The following is a 22146-nucleotide window of genomic DNA, read 5'->3' as shown; positions in this document are numbered from 1 at the left end:
GGTATTTAGCCCTGCTGTAATGTAAAAGAAGGGCTTAATCCTGTGAAATTTTACTTTTTTCATGTGAACCACTTACCTTCAGCTCCCTTTACCTTGGCTGAGAGAAAGCAGCAGTTTGGAGAGGAGATGAACTACAACCTTAAAAGTTCATGTCTAAAGCCAGATGAATTGCACTCTAGAAGTGCCTGTTTCTCTCTGACTGTAAAAGGAGTGTGGCATGATTAGTGCAGATAGAGATGTCTCCATTGAAGACACTTATGTGTAGTTGGATGAATGGGATGAATTCCTTTGGTGCTTTCTCTGAACATTAAATTATCCCATCGGTTCATTCAGTGCTGACTCCAAAAATTTAAGTACTGCACCAGAGCCAGTCCTATGAAAGTTGTCAGCAGGGGAAGGAAGTTCAGAGAAATTACTAAATGCAAAGCATTCCATGCAAGGCACATTTTGAGTCAACATGTGTGCTTTTGTTCACTTTTCTTCTGTGGGCTACTGTATGATTATAAGATTATCCAAGATATCTCAGGGCATCATGGCTGCAATTTAGGCCTAACCCTTGTTTGGATGACACGTGCTTGAAATCTGCAGGCTGGTGTGTCAGGAGAAAATCAACTGCATAATTAAGAACTGTTAAATACAATGTGATGGCAATGTTTCTTCTTTTCTGAGCATTGCTTTTAGTGGTGTGCTAATCTGTCTTGCTTTTTTTCTGGGAACCAATGCATACACTTGTGACAATGTTATTCATAGCTCTCAGCTTCCTGGGCTGTCTCTCATCTGCCTTTTCTGTAGATGAGGTCACTGAGCTTTTTTGAAGTACTAGTGTATTTTATGATAGAACAGGGTAAAATAATGTTCACTGCAATAAAGGTAAACTCCTAAGGGCCTTTTGTGTTGCATTAACAAGGCATTTCAAGGAAGTAGGATATCAATTTCATGTTTCATGTTAAAGACATTAATGTCTTTGTGTTTATGCTTGTTATGGCATGGAAGCAGAAAAAGGTAATACTTGAAACAGCTTCCTTCCTTGCCTTCCTCTTTTCACAAATGAACATTAAAAATTTAAAAGCATGGGTTAGAGTGTCTTCAGAGTATTTTGTATCAAATTGGGAGTGTGGAAAGCATGCAACCTTCAAGAGAAATGCTCTAGTCTCCTTGTTTTTGTGGAAGGGACCCACAAAAAAAATTCCCAGAAAACCCAACACAAGTGGCAGAACGCAGGAGACAGCTGACAATATGTATCAAACTGTGCCTTGCTTAGGGATGGAAGAGCTTGTGCGACTGCCTCTCTTCGTGGCTTGTAAGATGATCTGGATATAAACGGATCTCTTAAAAATTACCTAATCTTTTTATCTCTATATATATCTTACGAATAAAAGGACTCCAATAGGATTTACTTTCTTTATTTTTATTGCTGACGTATCTTTTTCCAAACAACTGATAGTCTCATTTGCTAGCTCTGTAGCAGAACCCTGTCTTTATTTGGTCCTTTAGACTCGAATGCAATAAATAAAACTAATTGTTTTCTGAAATACTGCATTTTTATTTCCCATCTGGGCTGGTATCTGGCTTATACTTTGAAGCATCTGCAGTGATGCAGCTGTAGTTTAAGGGCCTTGTGTGAGAATTATTATTTACAGTTGCCATCAGTTGCTGTTATACATCTGTAACTGCAATAAATGCAGGTATGCATAGGGACAGAATTAAGAAGACTGTTTATCACTTCCTACTGACAAGATCTTATGGAGTGTAGCTGACTGGTGTGACACAGGGATGCTTGTGCTGATTGTGTCTTTCCTGTCGTATTTGTGACTGCATCCATCTTGATGGACTCTGGGAATAAGAGGGATAGCCTTGCAGATTGCACAAAGTGTGCAGTAAAGGAATGGGTTGTTTTAAATCAGTTGAAGTACATTAAAAATTTAAGTTCTGTTGCATTGCTTTGCTTGGTTAAAATTGATGGTTTCATGTTTCTACTTTTGAGATTTTAAAAAACTTTGATACCAAAATGAGTTTCTAAATAAAATGGTTGATACTGATTTTAAAATATCACCACTTCACTGCTGGTTTGGAGCTTTTTTGTAGTTGTTAGGGGTTTAGTGTTGGTTGGTTTTTTGTGGGTTTTTTTGGTGAATCTTTTCACTAAATTATGACACAGTTTAATTGCTCTGGTTGTCCCATAAAGTATTCCTGATGAAAAAATTTGAACTGAAAGATCTTTCATCTTGCTTAGATTCTCTTAAAAAAAGAAAGTAAGCCTGAACAAACCTCCCAGTTTGAAATGTTGAGTGGAATTGTAGAACTTCTCAAGTTTGAAGGGGTCTGTAAGTCCATCTCCCTGCTCCTTGCACCTAAGACAAGATTGTACAAGTAGAACTTTTCTGAACAGACAAAATATAATCAGGTAAGAATTTTTCTTCTAAAAGTATATTCAGGCTAAAGATGCAAATGCAGACTAAGAATTTAAGGCCACTGGGACCTGATCTGCAGAAGTCAGTGGGAAGCCACTGACATCCTTGTTGGAAACCATCTGTGTTACTGCTCTGTGCCCTCAAAGTTCAAGAGGGACCTTAAAGTATTCACTAATATAACAATACAGTACGTGTTAACTGAAAAATACTCACCCCCTGCCCTGCCTCCTTTCACTGTTTCCTTATGAATTTAAGTAACCTATGGATAATTAGGTCTGTAATAATTTGTGCCCTCTCTTGCTTCTACCCATTACAGAGAAAGCAACATGATATGAAGGCATCAGTCATCTTCTTCAGGATGAAAAGCCCTTTCTGTCTTAATCTGTTAAAGGTGCTGATAAAGACTAAGCAGATTTGAGACTGACAAGAGCTTTCTGTTTTCCGTATTAGCTTTTGCTGTCTCGAGAGCAAGGCTACCAGAAGGAAGTCCCAGAGATGGGCACGGAACACTTAACTGACACTTAACTTCATATGTCCCTGCCATCATCCATGGATACTTTGTATTGCACAGCCAGATGCTGAATGATAGGCACTTTATAAATGTGAAGTCTTGACCTCAGGCTCTCTTGTAGTCTGTGTAGGCTAAATTCAGATTGTCAGGGAAAGAGTTTGAGCAAGAATCTGAAGACTTGATCTTATCAGATTGTAGCCATCATTATAGTTGTGGTACTTTTTTTCTCAAGTATGTGTAAAGGAGTGAATCAGTCTGTTGTCAAAGACATTTTTGAGCAGAGGCAATAAAAATAACTTCTTATAAATGAAAATGTTTTAGTGAACTCTTGAGTGGCACTCAAAGAACCTTTATAAGAACCACTGCTGTCTGACCAAGGAACGAATTACAATGCTTACTCTTACAAGAGTAAGCAGAAGATTTTGATGCAACTGATGCTTTGTTCATATCTTAATTCTTATTTGGCTGTATACCCAGGCAAGGCTTACATTCTGATACTGTTGCAGTGAGTTCTGCAGTGAGAGCCAGGGATCTTCCATCAAATGATATGTACCAATTCTGTCACTGCAGATTTTTTTTTCAAAGAAAAAAGTTCTTTCCTTGTGCTTTTTCCTTTGAACTCATGCATTTATCCATAATCTTTGTGAACTTGGCTACACCTGGGGGAGCTGCAGTTTAATAGTATCCTGTGCTATAATCTTCAGTTCTTCCTGTAGGCAGCTTATCAAATGTGCAGAATTGTACCACAGCTCTGATCATCTGGCTAAGGGGATTAATGTCACCTAGTGCAGTGTATTGGTATCAAACAGATTACAAGGAGCAAAAGAGGTTTGGAGGCTGAGTCAGTGACTTGGGGAAGGAGAGGTGTAAAACCCCTCAGGAAGTCAGTAATCATCTCAATTTGCAGCTTTTGTAGCTAATGTACTGTGTGCAACAAAATGTGTTCTCTGGAGTTGCAGGCTGTACTTGCTGCTCAAGTGTCAAAGAGGATGCTTGGTAGAGAGCTGCTGTTTAGGAGAAACAACTACAATCAAGTACAGAGCTGCTGTTTGGGAGAAACAGCTAAATCAAGTAACACTTTGTGCTGAAATCTTGTCTTAGATTTCATCTTCTTAAACCAAGTCCATAAATATTTATGGTGTTTAAAATGCACATGTAGCATTTCTGGTAGTTTGTTTAGCCTTACTAAGCATATAGGGATGTTAAACATTAACCGGGTGCTACATAGCTGTGGATATAATTATCTTCATTTGGTCACTAATGGCAAAGTTGACTTAAAATCTGAAACCACACCTACACTGTAGGCACAGGAGTGAACACTGGCTGCATTAGCTTGCTTGACATGTCCCAGCTAAACTGCACTAGAATAAGCTTGAGCATCTCTGCCACATTCTGGTCATGTCTGAAGTGTCTGTAGACAAGCTACTACTTTAAACTACAGAGTCAGAGATGCTGTTCACATTTTGTCTTTTTACCTTCCCCTGCTCTTTTAAGCATATTTGAAAACAGGGCACTTCTTAGATTTTTCTATTGCTATGTAACTGAAATGTAATTGAACATAAGTTGAAATTGCAAGACAAGTGTATATCTGGGAAGGCTGTTAGCAGATATGTGCATTACTTTGCTGTGAAGAAATAATTGCATGAGAGGACTGCCAAAAGTATATGGTCCTGTGTACTGGAGGTGCCCCTGGGGCTGGTAATGAGGGTCTGTGCACTTATCAATCCAAACGCTCCACAGCTGGCCCCAAGTCACTCTGGAGTTTCTATTTTAGTGGAAAGTCCCTTGAAGTCCCTTTGACTCCTTGCTCCATGCTTTAGTATTTTATTACATGAGCACTGGGAGAGAGGGAGGAGCGTGTATGGGCGTGTATGAGAGAAAAGTTAAAATTTGCTGTAGATGATACTCAGAGCTGATTTATAATTAAAAACCAACAGCTTTTGTGCTCCATAGGTTGGTGTGCTGAGGTTTTGTGTTGGTAATTTATCTGGGCCTCTACAGTGCCAAGTGGTGTTTTCACTGCCAGGTAGTGGAGTGCTTAATACATCTATCCAATAGTATTAAGTAAATTTTCTGGTTTAGTCAACTTTTTCCTGTATTTGGCTTTTAGGAACAGAACCGCTGTTAGACTTCTCAGGTGGTTTAGTTCACATGTGAAGTTTGAGCTTAGCAAGTTTCTTTTCCCCCAAATTATTCAAGTTATTTTAAGAGTGATTTACTAATAAAACACCTATTTAGGAATTTACTAAACAAAACCAAGGCCGTAAAGCATAATGCAGAACAAGATAACTCTTGGTTTTTTTTTTTTTTTTTTCATCAGCAGTGATCCAGATGGGTGTATTAAATGGCTATTTATGTTGCTCTCACAGGATGTAAACTCTGAAAGAAAGTCATGCAAAGAACCTCTGTCTCCCCTATTCCCCAAGCTCCCTATTCTCCTCCTAGTGAAGGTAGAAGCTTTTAGCTATCAGTTACTTTTTTTTTTTGAGTGGTATGTGGCTGACTTGAGATGTGGAAAAGTTTTGTCTAAGGCTTTTTTTAAGGAAATACAAAATAATTCGGAACTTTAACTAAAAGTGATGGGAAAGGAATTAGGGTTGTTTGTACAGATGGGGTTAGAATGGAAATATTTAATCTACATGTAGGTATTTCCAAAATACCTCATATGATTTGGTAACCTGATCTACCTTTTCCATGACAAAAGGGCATTTTGGGTGTCTTATCCAATTTAGAAACATAGTCCTGAGTATTTTTCCACTCTTGCCTGATTTAGACTAGTTCACCTCTGAATTCCATGAATTTTTATTGACTTCAAACTGATATCAAATGAGAGAAGAATCAAGTTAAAGTAACTGCCAATAAATCTGATAAGGATATTCAGATATAATGGAGTCAGTCTTTTGTTTTGGAGTTGGAATTGAGTGACATCACTGCTGAGGTCAGAGTTGCATACACAAGACATATGTGAGATCAGGAAGCGGCCTTGTGCTTTCTGATCTGACCTGCATAGTCTGAGATTGGAAAGATGGCCTGGCACATGGGGAGGTCAGCTGGAGGAGGGAAGAGAATCATTAAGGTTGGGAAAGTCCTTCAAGATAATTCTAACTGACAAGTCCACCACTAAACTTCAGTGCTGCATCTACACGACTTTTAAATACCTCTGGGGATTGTGACTCCACCACTTCCCTGGGCAGCATGTTTCAATATTGACCAACCCTTTCCCTTAGTTTTTTCCTCATATCCAATCTAAACCTCCCTTGGCACAACTTGAAGCCATTTCCTCTTGTGCTTACCATCTTTTATCTGGGGCGAGACATCCCCCCTTCAGTACCATCTCCTTTGTGGTGGTTGTAGAGGGTGATTAGGTATGTACCTCTGCCTTTTTCTCCAGGCTGAGCAATCAGAGTTCTCCCAGCTGCTCCTCATAAGAGTTGTGCTCCAGACCCTTCCCCAGCTCTGTTTCCCTTCCCTGGACATGCTCCAGCACCTCAATTGTTTTTTTCCTGAATTGAGGGACCCAAAACTGAACTCAAGGTGTGGCCTCATGAGTACCAAGTACAGGGGCAAGGTCACTGCCCTGCTCCTGCTGGCCACACCATTGCTGATCCAGGCCAGGATGCCATTGACCTTCTTGGCTAACTGGGCACACACTGGATCATGTTCAGCTCTGTTGACCAGCACCCCCAGGTCCTTTTCTGCCAGACAGTTTCTCTGCCAGTAGTGCTGCCTGGGGTTTTTGTAACCTCAGTGCAGGATCTCGCACTTGACCTTGCTGAACCTCATACAACTGCCCTTGGTCCATCAATCCAGCCTGTCCAGATCCCTCTGCAGGGCCTTCCTGCCCTCCAGCTGATCAATAGTCTCACCCAACTTGGTGTCATCTGCAAACTGACTTAGGGTATACTCAATCCTCTCATTGAGATCATTGATAAAGATGTTAAACAGAAATGGTTAAATAATAAAGTAAGCCTGCAGTATCTTTTGCAAACCATTGGAAATGTCTCTGAATGTATTTGTGGTCTTTCTCCTTCTGGATGGTGATGACAGGAGGCAGGGAAGCCTGCACTCTTAATCTCTAAACTGTCATAGTTGAAGAGGAAACTCACTTCAATGTTCCCAGTATAATAACACCAGTGTTATGCCAGTTAGGAGGGGCTGGGTAAGGAAAACAAGGCTTTGAAACCTTTCATATAGATTTGGTCTCTTTTGCATTAACTATCAGCAAGTAGGTAAATGTGAAACTATTTTTAAAGCTACTCTTCTGAAATAGTTTGGCATGGGTTCTGAAACTTAGTTGTTGAATAAAGGAACTTCCCAGCAACTGCTTTTGATTACTTCTAAATGTAGGTTACAGCTGTCCTTTTGGGAAAGGCACATAGCTCAGCATGTGAGAAACTGACACCTTTTTCTCTCCTTTTCAGAGTATCTCCTCTACAGAAGTCCGAAATAGTAGACATGGTCAAGAAACACGTCAATGCCATAACACTTGCCATTGGGGATGGTGCCAATGATGTAGGAATGATCCAGACAGCTCACGTTGGAGTGGGGATCAGTGGCAATGAGGGCATGCAGGCAACCAATTGCTCGGATTATGCCATTGCACAGGTCAGATGCAAGAATGAACAACTGCCATATCATCTTTGAGAAATGCACTGTGCAGCCATGTAGTGCTCGATAGGCTTCTTCTAAGCTAGAAGCGTCTCTGTTTGTTTCCTTTTCCAGGCAGCTGTCTAGAACATATTTTGGAAATATTTTGGGTGTTTGTTATGATTGTTCTTCAGGGCAAAGCCCCAGCTCTCTTCAAAGTTTTAGTTTCCTCCTGACAACTGTACAATATCTTGGTTCTTCAGTAATCAGGGGGCAGCAATTTCTGTGATGCATGTGTTAATGTGCTTTTAAGTAACTGATCTGTCTTGGTGCAAACTCTTCTCTTACTATAAGTCAGTACTATGACCAGGTATGTGAGAATTTGGCTGTTTGGCAAACTAATTTGAGGTGTCTCCTTTATCTTTATTTCCCCCCGCCCCCTGTGTTGCACCCAAGAATTGATCACAGTTCTAGAGAGCTAGCCAGCATTTTCCATTTCACATGTGTTATTTTGAACATTATTTGTGTGAGTGCTCCTAAACTAATTCATCAGATTCAGAACTGATTACTGCAGCTAAAAAGAGGATTTAAAAGCTTTTTTTGTTTGTTTGTTTTGCTGAAGAAACCACAATTTAGAACCAAGATTTTGAAAGAAAAATCAGAAAGGAAGAAGGTGCTTCAGTTGCTGAATATCCTCTGAATACTGTTTACATTGAGATGCTCTATGTGTTTGAGATTGATCCAGGGCAAAACCAGATCGAGCTGACAGGAAGCAGAGACAATCCTTTGTCTCCTCAGTGGCCGGAGCTTCAGCTGATGTTCCCTTCTGGCAGGGTGTAGTCAGATTTGTTCTACCAAGTGATGTGAAATATTACCATCCTTTGATAGCTCCCAGTAGAAGGTGAGGTTTTGAAAAGGCAGGGATAATGCTGCTGTATGCACAGATAACTGTTTATTGTGGTAACCCTTTCAAGAAGCAAAGTGGCAGTCTTGTATTGCTGCTCTGTTCTGACCTCTGATGAAGAACCTGAAGTTTCAGGTTTGAATAACTGAGACCTTTCACAAAATCTATCTTGAGAATTTTAGGCAGTTTTACCAAGTTTTTCTGTCATAAACAGTAGCATATTCCAAATATATACCAGTATAGGAATTGCCATAGCCATTGTCTCTGGTATCTCGTAATGAGTTTTACATTTTTGATTTCAGTGGATTTATATATAGCTTCTGCTGTATAACTTAATGGAATACTCCTTACCTGGACTTCCTCAGATGATTTATTACTTCTGTTTGGTAATTAAGCATAAACAGCAAGAGTTTTGTCTGTAGAAGGCCCTACATATGTTATTTCTTTTGTGTTGCAGCAGTGTTAAATCTGGAAGAGTAATTCCACATTCATGTGTTGCTTTTGCATTAAAAAAACCCTGTATTTCAGTTTAGTGTTAGAACATGGAAGCTGTTCTTTGTTTAAATTCCAGTCAGCAAGTTACTGACAATAACGATGAATCTTTTTCATTCAATATGAAATAAAAGCTGGTGACACCAGCACAGAATTGCAGCATTCAAAAATTAGTGAAACACCGTGGAACTGTTTTTTTTGTGATTGTGTAGAAGAATTTGTACTGATTAAATTAGAAAACATATTAAAAAAAATCCCTCTAGTAGAGGAGACTAATACTATGTGGTAGCATGTGCTTAAAAAAAAAGTAAATTAGTGTTCAAAAGAAAAACTTGATCTCCGTGGAGTGTATTTCTTTCAGTGAAGACATATAACTCCCACTAAAACATTGCTGTATGTGCATGCCTTGCAGGCAGAGTATGTTCTTATTGAGTAATTTAAGACGACCACTGTAATGTAGCATCTCATGTTCAAATGCTATTTCAAATGCAGTGCTGCCAGAAGTAGGCACTTAAAGAAGAGAGGGTCTCTATATAGGCTCATTTGGGATTCCAGGGAGAATCAAAACATAAACCAAACAAAAATAAAAAGCCAACTTGTGTCTGACTCCACTTGAAATAGCTTCCACAGGTGCAAGGAGCATCTGTTTGAATCATCCTTTTCCCTTGAAATGATATTGCACCAGTGACCTCTATTTGGAGAATTCCCAAATCAAATGACCTAACTAGTTAGAGAGACAGTAGTAGACTTCAATAACTTTTTTTTTTCTCAGTAAATAGCTTTATTATCTTAATCTAGAAAACATCTGGTGTCTAGGGACTGTTTCCTTTTCTTAATTAAGGAAGCTTCTTTCTTCAACAAATGTTCTTCTTTCAGTTTTCTTCTTTGGAAAAATTGGCTTGTTCTGTGAATGCCTTTTCACTGTCTTAAAACTCCCAGCATGCCATCACCTCATCCTTTAGTCAAGATAGATTCTAGAAGAGAATCTCTGTGTAAAAGAAGTTATGCTAGGGTTGATACAGAGACGACTATAAAAACTCACACACTGTTTCAAAGGTAGGCTGGCCAGATGGTCATAATGTTTCCTGCTGATTTAAAATGCTGTAAGTATAGGAGCAGCCAAACAAGGACAGTGTCTTGGTAGAGCCCCTGTCAGTACTGCTCTGTGCCAGTAGCTGGGTATTTGCATAATATCAGCATCAAAGCAGATTTAAATATTTGCCATGTCTTAACGGGACTCTTCACTGGTGTGAGCAGGCTCTGTGTGTTCTTTAGGCTCTTAAGTATCTTCCTTGCTGTGCTCTGTAGTGCACTCATTTTCATGAGAGCACAGACAAGAGCAATTAATGGTAGGATTTTTTTTGTTGCCTTGAGCTTTGAAGAAGACCACATCCAAGATGCTCACTTGTTAGATTCAGCAGAGAGAGGTTCTCAGGCAGTTTCTGACTATTCTCCACAGGAGCTTTGGGATGGCTTGTAAGGACATCATGGCAAGTTTCCCATCACTTTGGTGGTGTTTTGTTAGTGATTTTGATGAGGAAAGTTGTAGCTCTCCTGCAAATTAACTTGAGGCATTTAGGGGTCGAACAGGTCAGCTACTCCCTTGGGAGTGTCCCAGTTATAGCTCTAGCTCAAGTTAAGCAGAGAACAGTGAAGCCTGGTTCACTTTTGTTTTCTCTCCTTCTCTGCTGGCATATGCTAACAAATCCGAGTTGCTGATGCATGGGAGAGAGGCTGTCCTTACAGGATTTGTGGTTCAGTGATTTCATTGCTGGAAAGCATGGGAGCAGAGCTGCCTCACAACAGCCCTTACTCATTACTGTAGCTTTCAATTTCAGATGAGTTTTGGTTAAAATAAATTGTTTAGAATCTAAATATAGGAAGTCAGGGTTTTCCTGTCAAGTCACTTTGTGGAAAATGAAACAAAGCAAATAATTACCTTAAAAATTACCTTCAGGTACATACATGCTAAACAGTAAACACAGTCATCACTTTGAGCTGTGGGTTACTGGGCAAAAGAGGAATGCTGCAGGTCATAAAAAGGTTCACTAACACAGCCAAGACTAGAAAATTATGCATTTCCCAGTCTGGATTACAACACTGGCTCCATAATAATCCATTTTCAAAAGTTCTGAATTTGAGCTCCATCAGGGGTTCAAACTAGCATTAAAGGTACATGATTATAGAAGATACATTTACTTGCCCTTTTTGGCAAATGCGCCTTGCTTTATACAAAATTTTATATAACACACAATCACGTGCATTTTGTGGGCAGGAAATGTTATTTTAAGTATCTATTCTCTATAAAAGCATCTATTTTCCACTTTTGTTCCCCTCTTGTGTATTTTATTTCAGCTCAAGATAGTTTTGATTATTAGGTTGTTCATTTTACACAGAGAAAGGAGATTCTGAACCTTGTAAGCCCTCAAACACTGATTTTACCATCAGGATGGTAATATCAATTGAAGATGTTTTGCCACTTAAAACCACTTTTTAGAACCTTCAGAAGTTTTGCTACAAAAAAGATTTTAGCTTTAAGTATTTTAAGAGTTGTTTTTTTGTGTATATTACACATTTATTTTGTGTATATGTTAAGTTGTTGAAATATTGCACTTCAGCTTTCAGAGTTGATTTGAGGATTTTTTTTTTTCTTGAGGACAGGTATTTACTTTCAACCAATGTTTTTAGCAGTTCTTCATATATGTAAATACTTCTTTTCTATCTTTCAGTTTTCCTACTTGGAGAAGCTACTGTTGGTCCATGGTGCTTGGAGTTACAATCGAGTTACCAAATGCATATTGTACTGCTTCTACAAAAATGTGGTTTTGTATATTATTGAGGTAAGAGTAACTAAATGGATGGGTCTCACTGGTGCTTATTCCTTAAATCATCTCTTATAACTAGAACAGCTCACCCAAATGAATTGAGCAAGGGGGACTGCCATTTTTTTCCCTGTGTTTAACAATTTAAAATTCAGTTTCCTTCCTCGAATCAGTTCACTTGAATCTTTTAATGTTTGTAAAGGAAGACCAAAGGTTTTCAGTACTGTGAAGCTTTGGGTGTGAGATATCAGAGACAAAGTTCATTCCTTCTGTGCAAACACTTATTGAAAGCATCTTTCTATTAATGGAAATATTTCAATTCGTGCTTATATTTATAAAAACTGGAATTTGGGGGCTAAATGTAAATCAAAAGTTCATTTAATAGCATTTAATAGGCAAATAATAAACTGTTCAAAACTATAGCTGTTGCTTCCAAGTTACAAAGACCACAGATTAGCTGGAACTGAAATTAGTTTGCTTTGTTTTTTGGAAAGAGATGACATAATTTTGCAAATGACATTCATTTACAAAATGAATCAGGTTATTTGATTTAATAATTAAAACATAACTGTATTACTGAAAATAATTTGGTAGATGTCAAGTACTGAAACTGGTTTCTAAAGAGGGCTGAATACTCTAACTACCATTCCATTTCAGTGTGCTTAAGATAGGAGTGTAGTTCTCATGCTGCAGAATATCATCTTGAATTTAGGATGTATCAGGAAGGGGTTTTTATAATGTGCTGTTGTCTAGGTAGAAATACTTAAAGAGCTTGAAGTCAGTGGTTTGATCAGTTGAGTATCAAGTGATCACTTGGTACAGCAGTTTCCACAATGTTCATCAGTTTTATTAATATATGTGCATATAGATCAGATTTTCTATTTCTTTGTACAGTTGAGCAGCCATGAAGGAGGTTAACAGAAAATTGCAACATTTATAATTAGGCAGGTAATTATATCAATTAGAGGAGATAGTGGGTGAGTAATATTTTGCTATTCAGTAAGTCATATAATGACCAGAGTGGTCAGTATTCCTGACTCCATCAGGGTTTGATCATCTTCTGTGTATGATGTTAGAGAACAGATATTGTCCACTAACTTGTTCCACTTTTCCTGTGCTATTTCTGAATTAGCTGTTATCTATTAAAATTTCAACACTCATTAGTCTACTGCAAGAGAGTTATCCTATACATCATGTTTTTAGTAATGGTTTTAACATGCTATTGGAGATGATAACAGTATTTGTGCAAAGAAAATATAAATAGCTTTAAAAAGAACTCTTCTAGTGTATTTCTTACTGAGCATGGCTGGCTGTTGCTGGGGTTTTGCCTGAACTTTTCAGAAAATGCTTAATAGCTTCATAATTTTCAGCTAGGATTCTTTTCTCTATTTGAAAATTAGTTCTGGAAGTCCTGCTTCTAGCTTATTATAGCACCATGTGTCTTTGTTTCTTTTTCCATAGTCTGATAAATTAAGTTCTGCATCAAATGTTGTATGGCAAAACTATGCCTTCTCATATAAGCAGCTGTGCAAGGAGTTGAATACAAGTGAAGTTCTCTGGGACCTCCATCCTGAAGTAGCTCTATTATTTGACCCTAGGGTGGAATTTTATTCACCAGGTATCTCTACATGATACATAAATTCCAAGTCTGCTCTGAGAATATGAGGTTAGAGGTTCTCTCCACTGTCTTAGGCCATGTTCAGTACTTCCTGTATACCGCCCTGAGCCAAATGAGCTTTTGTGTCTCCTCATGTCCATGACTGAGGAGGAGTCAGTTCCACCCAACACCTGAGCCCTGAAAAATGTCTTACAAGATGCAGCCCTGCACCTCAGTTACCTCTCTGTGCTTGTGCTGCATAGAAGTTGGGAGCAGGTTTTAGGCTTTAAGGGAGATGAAGTGACAGAAATAATCCTGTCATCCTGCAGCAATGGGAAGAGCTCAAATTGGTTCTCCCTGGTGAGTTTCCTTTACTAGCAGCCTTAAGGAACTTCCCCTCCAAAACTGTGTAAAAGTAGCCAAATTGCCTGGAAACCCAAGAGACACCAGTTTAAGTATCCTAGGGATACAGGGTAGAGAGAAGAGATCTTTAATTCCCTCCTTAGCTTTACACAAAGAAAAAGAGGTTGTTTTGTGTATGTGCTGTGAGACTTGGCAGTGTTGATCAGTTTGTGGTATGGAATGATGCTCATGAAAGAGATGCTCCACAAGGGAATAAATCCTTCAACTTGAGAGAATAGTAGTTAAATGCCTGGCACTTCTGCACCATTGCTTATGTATATGGTGTGTTCCTGATTGTTTCCCAGTGCTCTGGACAAGTTTAATATTTACCTATACTTTCTGTTTGGATATGTGGTGTGTGGGGAATATCCTTTTAGCATCATAATGAAACAGGGATTCGAACTTGAGCTACTTTCTAAGTATCTTCAGAAGGATTGTACTAAGTAAATATTTATACAGTTGACTAAAAAAGCACATCATGAATATGACTGCCAGTTCTACCTTTGTTACTGTATCTGTTTTATTTCAGTGGAGTTCTAACGCCTGAGGCATAGATATAGTAAGCCTTATATAAATGGCTTTTGCAGCAGAGAGGCGCTGGGCTATCATAACTTTTATTCCCTGATACTTTGCAAATACCAGAGGGAAGGAAGAGGTGGTGGAACAGCTTGGCATGCAGAACACCTGGACAGATCTTGCAGAGGCATGCAAGTTAAGGCATTAAGATTTAACTTGATTAAACAATGGTTAATGCTTGAGATGAGCATATTGCTGTCTCTCTTCCTAGCATCCCAATGTTGGTATGTATGCTAAAACCCCTCATACAGTAGAAGTTCATCTTGATACTAGTTATGTACAGTTAAACCTGGAGGATGCAAAGTGTTGCATCTCTGAAACATTAAATTTACCAGCTTTTTTTCAAGTTCTGGGTTAAAATATAGAATTTGGGGTTTTGTGAAAAGTATACTAAGGTAATTGTTGTCATGGGCTTTACTCCTAGGAGGTGCTGTGGGATTATGGCTGGTGCTTACCTTTCTGCAGTGGCTGATTCTTAGTGGAGAGACGGGGGCCCAGGAACTGTTTTCAGCTGCTTTGTTGACTAAAATGTGTGCCCATACTGAGATAGTTCCATGCAGCTAGAGAGGTGGTACAGCAGACAGCAGGCCTTGTGGTTTAGTGATTGCAGGGGCAATGGAGCTGAGACTGTATTTTCCCTCTCTCTTGAAAAGGCCCTCCTAGTATTTTTCAAGAGGTGAATTTTAAGTCATCAAAGTAATAAAGTTTAGTGAAATCTGAAAGGATTTTGTCTTGGCTTAACAACTGGAAACTCTGTGTTCCTCTCCTTTCTCTAGCCTGGTCTCTCCTTTACCATTTCTTCATCACTGTCCTCCTGCTATTCTCTTGATTTCTCCCCTTGATTTTTGAAAATACAAAGCTAAGCAAAATATAACTAAAAAGCACAAAGAGAAGCAGGTCCTGGAAATTCAAGTCCTTTTGGTGTGATTCTTAGCCCAATTCCTGAACCCTTGTATATCGCTGCTGCTAAGGTACTTCAGGGTATGAAGTTGAGGTTCCCTTGCTTATGGACTCACCTATCAAAAAGGGTGCAAAATCTAACCTTTCCATCCACAGGGCTGGTTGACAGATTAATTGCTGCTTCTTCCCCACTCTTGACTATCCATGCTGGGTCTGTCCTAAGAGTAGCAGGGGAATCTCTATGGAAAGCTACCAAGATGACCACAAGGATGAAATGCAAATATAAAGCCCTCTCTTTGGTGTCCATTCCTGTATTTCCCATGTCAGCATGCATTACCAGTGTGCAGTAAATCTGTTTCTAAGGAAAGCCAACCATTCAGCATCAGCCTGAGGCAGAAGACCAGTGACACGGTTTCAGCTTTTAAAGATTTGACAGACAAGTAGCTGAGCATACTCACAAAATACCATTTTGTTCAATTACTTATGTAGCTGGCTTCAAACTGAGTAGTGAAACAAAAGATCTGTTTCACATCTGTTGAGCAGATATGTTTAACTGGAGATGATATAAAGTTGTCCTGTTGACATCAGAGCTTTGAAATATAGCTGATTTCGAATGTAAAAGAATACAGGAATGTTGCTTTCATGTCATGCTTGGAGAAGTAGAAACACAGCAAGATCAAAGGTGGTATCAGAAATATCAGGTAAGAGTTCAAGGCCTTTGGGAATGGTTCTGTGGAAACGGTAGCATGGAAGAAGCATTTCAGGCCAACGCAGTGTGCAGGAAAAATGTACTCAGTACTTCACTGGAGCACATTGGTTTTTTGAAACATACTTAATATGAAGCACTTTTGTATTATATATTGCAGAGTGAGTCAGGGTTGGGAATAGATACCCCAGTGTCAAGTTCTGGCAGTGTAGAACCATGACAGAGAAATGAATGGCAAGTGGGAAGGGGAGAGTATAACGTACATAACGTACTTGGTTGCTTCATAATTTTAATTTCTACTTTAAGAATCCAGAGACAAATTTTAAACCTAGATTAGAAAGCTGTTTCTTTGTAGGTGCTTAAAGGGAAGTCTAATATCTGAGTGGTGTTAAACAAACAAGATAAACATGCTGAACAACAAAACACTAAGATCATAATTTTTATTCTAGAGCTGAATTTCCAAGTTTCAAAAGCTCTGAGCAAACTCAATACCTAGATAAACATGCTTTTAAACAAGAGGTGATTTTTGTGAGTCAGCAAGGTCTAGCAATGAGAGCTATTAAGTGCTCCACACACTTAGTGGTCACCAGATGAGCTGATAGCACAGGCTGCAAAAGCACACATGAAGTGTTCCTGCATCAGATCTTGCATTTGTTTTTCCTGTTTTCTTGCTTTACCATCAAACACAACAGGTATTTGGAATATATATATATATATAGGAATATATATTTGGAAAATATGGAAAGCAGGCATGGGAATTTCAGCTCTTTTCTCCAAATGGTAGGCAGAAATTAGTGTATCTGTTATGGTACTAAAAATATGCAGCTATAATGCTTCTGTGTGCTTATCTCTGATTTATATGATCTGATTTCTACCTACATCTCTGTGCTTTCTGTTTCCAATTGACTTTGGCACTCTTAAGTTACAGCCAGGCAATAAAAAACCTTAAGCATGGGAATTTTTGCAGTAAGTTGAGGATTGAAGTGCTATAACTGTTGTCATTTAAAGCAACTTTCTTAAAAAAATAAGAGCAGTCTTTTCCTCCTTATCCTTAAATTAAGGATAAGAACGTATGGTTGCAAAACTTTCTAACAAGGATAACAAGAATAAAAGCAGCTAACTGTCTTGTCTTCTTATTCAAATTATTCACTTGACTGTTCAAATACTTCAAATGCCAATAGGTGTTTAGTAATCATTACTTCTGTGCATGTACTCAGTTGGTGTGGTAAGCTTAGCACAATGCTCTTATCATGGTGAAGCAAAAGAGGAATGTGTGTGACTTCCATTTTTTATCATTTGGGAATCTAGATTTGGTTTCTCGCAAATGCATATGTATCCTGAATAAGTAACTTACTCTTTGTAGACAGGTGCTTTCAGGTAGACAAAAAGGTGGGATTCAGTGTCCTTAAGATTGGTATCAGGTTTAAATTAAGTGCCTGAGAGAAATGTATGTAGTGTCCATGTAGATAACCTTTGTGGAAGCTCTGGGCTCATGGAGAGCAGTATGGGACTAGCAGGTATGTCACGGGACCTGTCACAAACCTGTCTAAAGCAGCAGTACTGAGAGGTCTGTCTTAAGGTAACTGAATCTTATCCAGAAAGAGAATCTTCTTTGTTCTGCTCTTATTTGGTTTTGAAACGTGTAAAAGAAAATCATTCCATACCTCTCAGCTTGGATAATGTTCATCAGTTCAAAAAGTACAGAATATTTATGGAGGGTATAGTACAGAACTTGGAAGACATGAAAAACACAGGAATGAACACAGTGAGGAACAAAGCTTGTGAAACTCAGTATTTTGATAATTTGTGGAAAAACAGGTCTTATATATGTGCTTCTTTTTTTCTTGCACTGTTCATCAGCCTTGTACACAGGTTTAACATGGAGGAGACCAAGGACAACACAGAACACTGTCTCTTACTGCCCACCAAAACAGCTGATTGCAGGCTCCAATTCAAGAAAACATTCTTTAGTAGCAATAGTTACAGGAAACAGATTCTACGAGGAGCCTGCCAAAGTTCTTGGAATATTGTAAAATACAGTTTTCCAACCTAATCCAAAATTGTCCAGATAGTGCTTTGATTTTTGTTCCTAAAAATATATCTGAATTCTTTACAGTACCTGGTTTATATGCTGCTACTGACAATTTGTTCTCTGTTTCAACCCCTCCTCTTGTCTGAATAAATTCAGCATTTTGTATAGGCTGTTCTCATCAACTTTAATCCACGATCGACTTCTTGTTTTTTGGCTTCCTAATTGAGTATGTTAATCCCAAGAGTTCCCAAGGAATCAGTCATGAAGATAAATCTGTGTTAATTTTCCTTTCTTTTGGTAGTGCTATGCACTGCACAGTGAATCATGAGAGAGCAGTCCATCTTCCCAGAAGACCAAATTGGCCCAGCTATGTAATGGCTGGGTTTGATTTTTTCCCAAGCATGATGGAAACTATCAGCATTGCTCTGAATTTATGAGCACTGCCTTGATTACACCCTGCAGCCAACAGAACCTGTAACTTTTTAACATTCCAGATATTATAAATGATAAATCAGGTTCCTTTGCATGGTCTCAAAATCTCTAGATGAAGCCACCATCAGGTTCAGTACACACTGCAATAGAAGAGATCTACTCTGATATTTTATAGGACACAGAGTATGCTGAGTGCCTGAATCAATTTGTTGTATACATTTACATAAGATGAATATGAACAGCAAAGTGATTCTCCCCCTCCCCCCCATGGTAAAATGTATGCTTAATTTGGTGTGAAAAAATCTTTAATTCATAATTTGGTGGTCTTATACCAAAGCAATGATAATATTATTTTCTAATTTTGAGACCATTCAATGTGAAACATTTAGTCATCTCCAGAATAGTGTGTTCTTCAAAGCCAGAATCCATTCATCAATAAATGTTTTTTTCACTTTAACTATGTCACCAGTAAAAATACAAGTTCCTGTTTAGAAGAGAAATGGCCTAATATGAAGAAGCTTTTACTAGGGAAGATAAACCTATATTATGAAAGTTAGGAAAATCCAAGCCTAGTTTTTTTTCATCACAAAACCAGCTTTGAAATTCAAGAGTTCATTGTTGATAATTTCAGCCCAGCTTTCTTTCCAAAAGCTAAAAGTTTTCACATAAAATATAACTCCTCTTATGGCCTTGGGCATGGAATTGAAAAACATTGACTGCTCTGACTCAGTATTGGATAACCCAGTTGTTGTTGTTTTAATAAAAAAAAAATTTTAATACAAAATACTTTCACCTAGGCTAATTCAGTGCACATGACATTACTTGTTGATACAGAGAAGGCTAAATTTCAAATTTGTGTTGGTGTTGAAAGTGTAGATAAACCATAAAAACCTTATAATGGAATTACTTGTGCTTAGCACTTGAATGCTGAGTTTAGCAATGCTGTTCTGCACTGAAGGCATGATTTTGAGGGAGTTTTTAAAAATCCAACACCACAGACACATCAGTGCATATATGGTAATACATCTACTCACAAATATATCCTTTTGGCCTGTGCTGATTTTCTTTCTGGCCTATACCCCTATAAATGGACTTCCTATAGTAGAGACATTCCTCTTCTACATGGGAATAACTGAGAGCAATGTTGAGTCCTATGTGTGGAGCAGGATTTTTTGTCTTTCTTTTTGCTAGACAAGCCATGGGGCTGTCATGCTGAAGATGTGAGATTTCTCCATTTCTACCTATGCCTCATTACTCTAAACAGCAATCTTCAAAATACATTTCTACAGCAATTTACTTGCCTTTCATAGAATAAGCTGAGTTGGAAGGAACCCTCAAGGACCATCGAAGTCCAACTCCTGGCCCTGCACAGAATATCCCCAAGAGAGTCACACCATGTGCGTGGGACCATTGTCCAAACACTTCTTGAGCTCTGTCAGGCTGGTGCTGTGACCACTTCTCTGGGAAGTCTGTGCCGGTGTCCAGACACCCTCTGGGTAAAAAAACCTCTTCTGATACCCAGCCTACACATCCCCTGGGACAGCTCCATGTCATTCCCTTGGGTCCTGTTGCTGGTCACCAGAAAGATCAGTGTTCTTGAGAATGGTAATACACAATGCTTAGAAAGGAGGCTGAGGAGGACTTGCCCTGGTGCCAGTGACTGCTGACAATTTGGAACAGTGAGTCTAATTCTCCTGTTTAGCTTTGAGTTACTGGCATTAAAATGGCCTTGTAAGTGTTTGTGTTCTGTTACTTAAACACAGCTTGGAAGGTTTCAGTCTTCCAGGGGAGAGAAAAGCAGAACTACTTCTACTCAATTAGCTGTATCTGCTGGAGTTAAACTCAGATGTTATCCTCGTATTTAAAAATACTGCTTAGCCTAGGTGTGAAAAGGAGGTTGCTGCAGTTTTTTTGGACAGCTCTTTGTAAAGCACTTTTCAGAGTGATGGAGGGTTTGGAAATGCTGCAAACAAAGTTATAATACTGATTCACAAGTCATGCTTTTGTGCAATTTCACAGTGTGGAATTCAGCTTCGAGCCCACTTTTGGAAATGCATGCTGGCTAGCCTGTGAGCAGTCTCACTGAAGTGACTGAATAGTAATTGCATTTTCTGGGACTTTTCTGGGAGGTTGTTTGGAAATAAAATTAATTTATTTCTTCAAGACACGTGCTAGAATATTGTTGTGTGAGCTCAAGAAGTGCTGGTCTGTGTGGGCTGCATTTCCCTTGCCTGGGCTGAAGTCTGCCTGGCTGCCAGCTGCTTGCCAGCAGTAGGGTCCAGCTACAGCTTGGGATTTTTGAGTGCAAGTGATCATAACACTGAAACATTCTGTTTTGTGTTCAGTTTTATAATCTTGAAACATTTTACTCATACTTTGCCTCTTTGTTCTTGGCAAGTTAAGCAAAAAAACTAATTTTACCTGAGCTCCAACAGCAGTCTCATTGGCAACTTTTCCTTTCTAATTGTTGATAAGGGCATTTTTCTGGCATCTTAGGAGGCACTGCTGGAGTGTGTTTCTAAAGATCAGATTTTCTAGGGAGTCCTTTCAGTACAGATGCATGCAGTCAATGAATTATTAACTCCTGGTGTTATTAATACCACTTCATAGACAACTCCAAAATCCTTCTGAATGCTAGCTCAGGAGTGTAGGGTCACCAAATTTTTGGAATATAGAATTTCTTTCCAGTATATGTATCATGAAGTGAGCTGGTCCTGATTATTTTGAGGTTTTTTGGGTTTATATGCTCATGACCCAAAGAAGCTAGGGCAGAGAACAAATTTAACTGAATACAGATTCCATTTTTAAATGCTGCTAGCAAATAATTTTGCCATTTTACTCAGATGAGCACTAATGATAAAAATACCTCTATCCAGTTTCACTAATTAACCACTAGAGATTGTTTTATCTTGGGATGCATAAAAGGCATCTGTAACCTAGTTTAAATGTATGTGAAGGATTTAAAATAAAATGTAGCTTAGTTTGTCAAAGAAAAAATCTAAAGTATATCTTTGTTTGCCTAAGTTTGTCTAAGTTCACGGTCTTGAACCAATTTTTTTACTATAGCAGGGTCAAAGGTAAAAACTATACTATGTCTCCCATGATCGGTATGCAGAGTAAATCTGAAGCAGCACAGGTGGTGCTTGCAAATGTGCTTTTACAGCCTCTTCTACTGTAAAGCCAGTTCAGTGGTTTCACTGTATTTCACCCAAGGGATATCTGCCCTGTCAGGAGATAGAGCTCTGTGGCTAGGGACATTAAAAATAGGTGTTGTCACTCAGTACCCCTTGGGAGTCTCCCTTCCAATGTGGGAATCCTGTGTCACTTAACTGAATAGGCATTAGGAGGCATTGGCCTTTGTGACAGCCCACAGCAGGAGTGAAAGCTTTGAGTAACCTGTCCAAAACAGGTTATCTTTCCCCTCTGTGCTGAGATACTGAGTCCTTGCAGATAGCTGTGACTGTTGATATCCTTCTGGTTATTTCTGTGCTCTAGAGAGTAGCTGCTTTTTGTAACTTCTTACATCTCCTCTATCTCTTTTCAACAAAATCATTTAGAGCATGTTAAAATGCACTAGAAATAGCAAATTACACTATTTACTGATAGTATTACTTTTGAGTTATCCACTTTTCTTTACTAAGGTGTCGAAAGTTAGTCAGTTGTAGCTCCTGCCCCTGATATTGCATTGATAATTCATAATGTTGTCTTGTTACTTCTCCTCTTCCTCACTATTTTGAACCTGATTCCTTTTGTGAGCTATTGCAGTGTAACTGC

At 38.7% G+C, this 22146-nt stretch overlaps 1 protein-coding gene across 1 annotated transcript in view; it reads left to right on the top strand.

Moving 5' to 3' along the window:
• ATP8A2 (ATPase phospholipid transporting 8A2) overlaps positions 1-22146 on the top strand; it is a 274582-nt gene that overhangs the window by 124047 nt on the left and 128389 nt on the right. The window contains exons 25-26 of the mRNA XM_053971420.1: positions 7344-7527; positions 11635-11745. Coding sequence (XP_053827395.1) covers positions 7344-7527; positions 11635-11745 — 295 coding nt within the window. The remainder of the gene's footprint in view (positions 1-7343; positions 7528-11634; positions 11746-22146) is intronic.

This window comes from Vidua macroura, chromosome 2 (genome assembly GCF_024509145.1).
Source record: "Vidua macroura isolate BioBank_ID:100142 chromosome 2, ASM2450914v1, whole genome shotgun sequence".
In the NCBI taxonomy this organism is placed as follows: Eukaryota; Metazoa; Chordata; class Aves; order Passeriformes; family Viduidae; genus Vidua; species Vidua macroura.
This window is presented reverse-complemented; position numbering and strand designations above follow the sequence as displayed.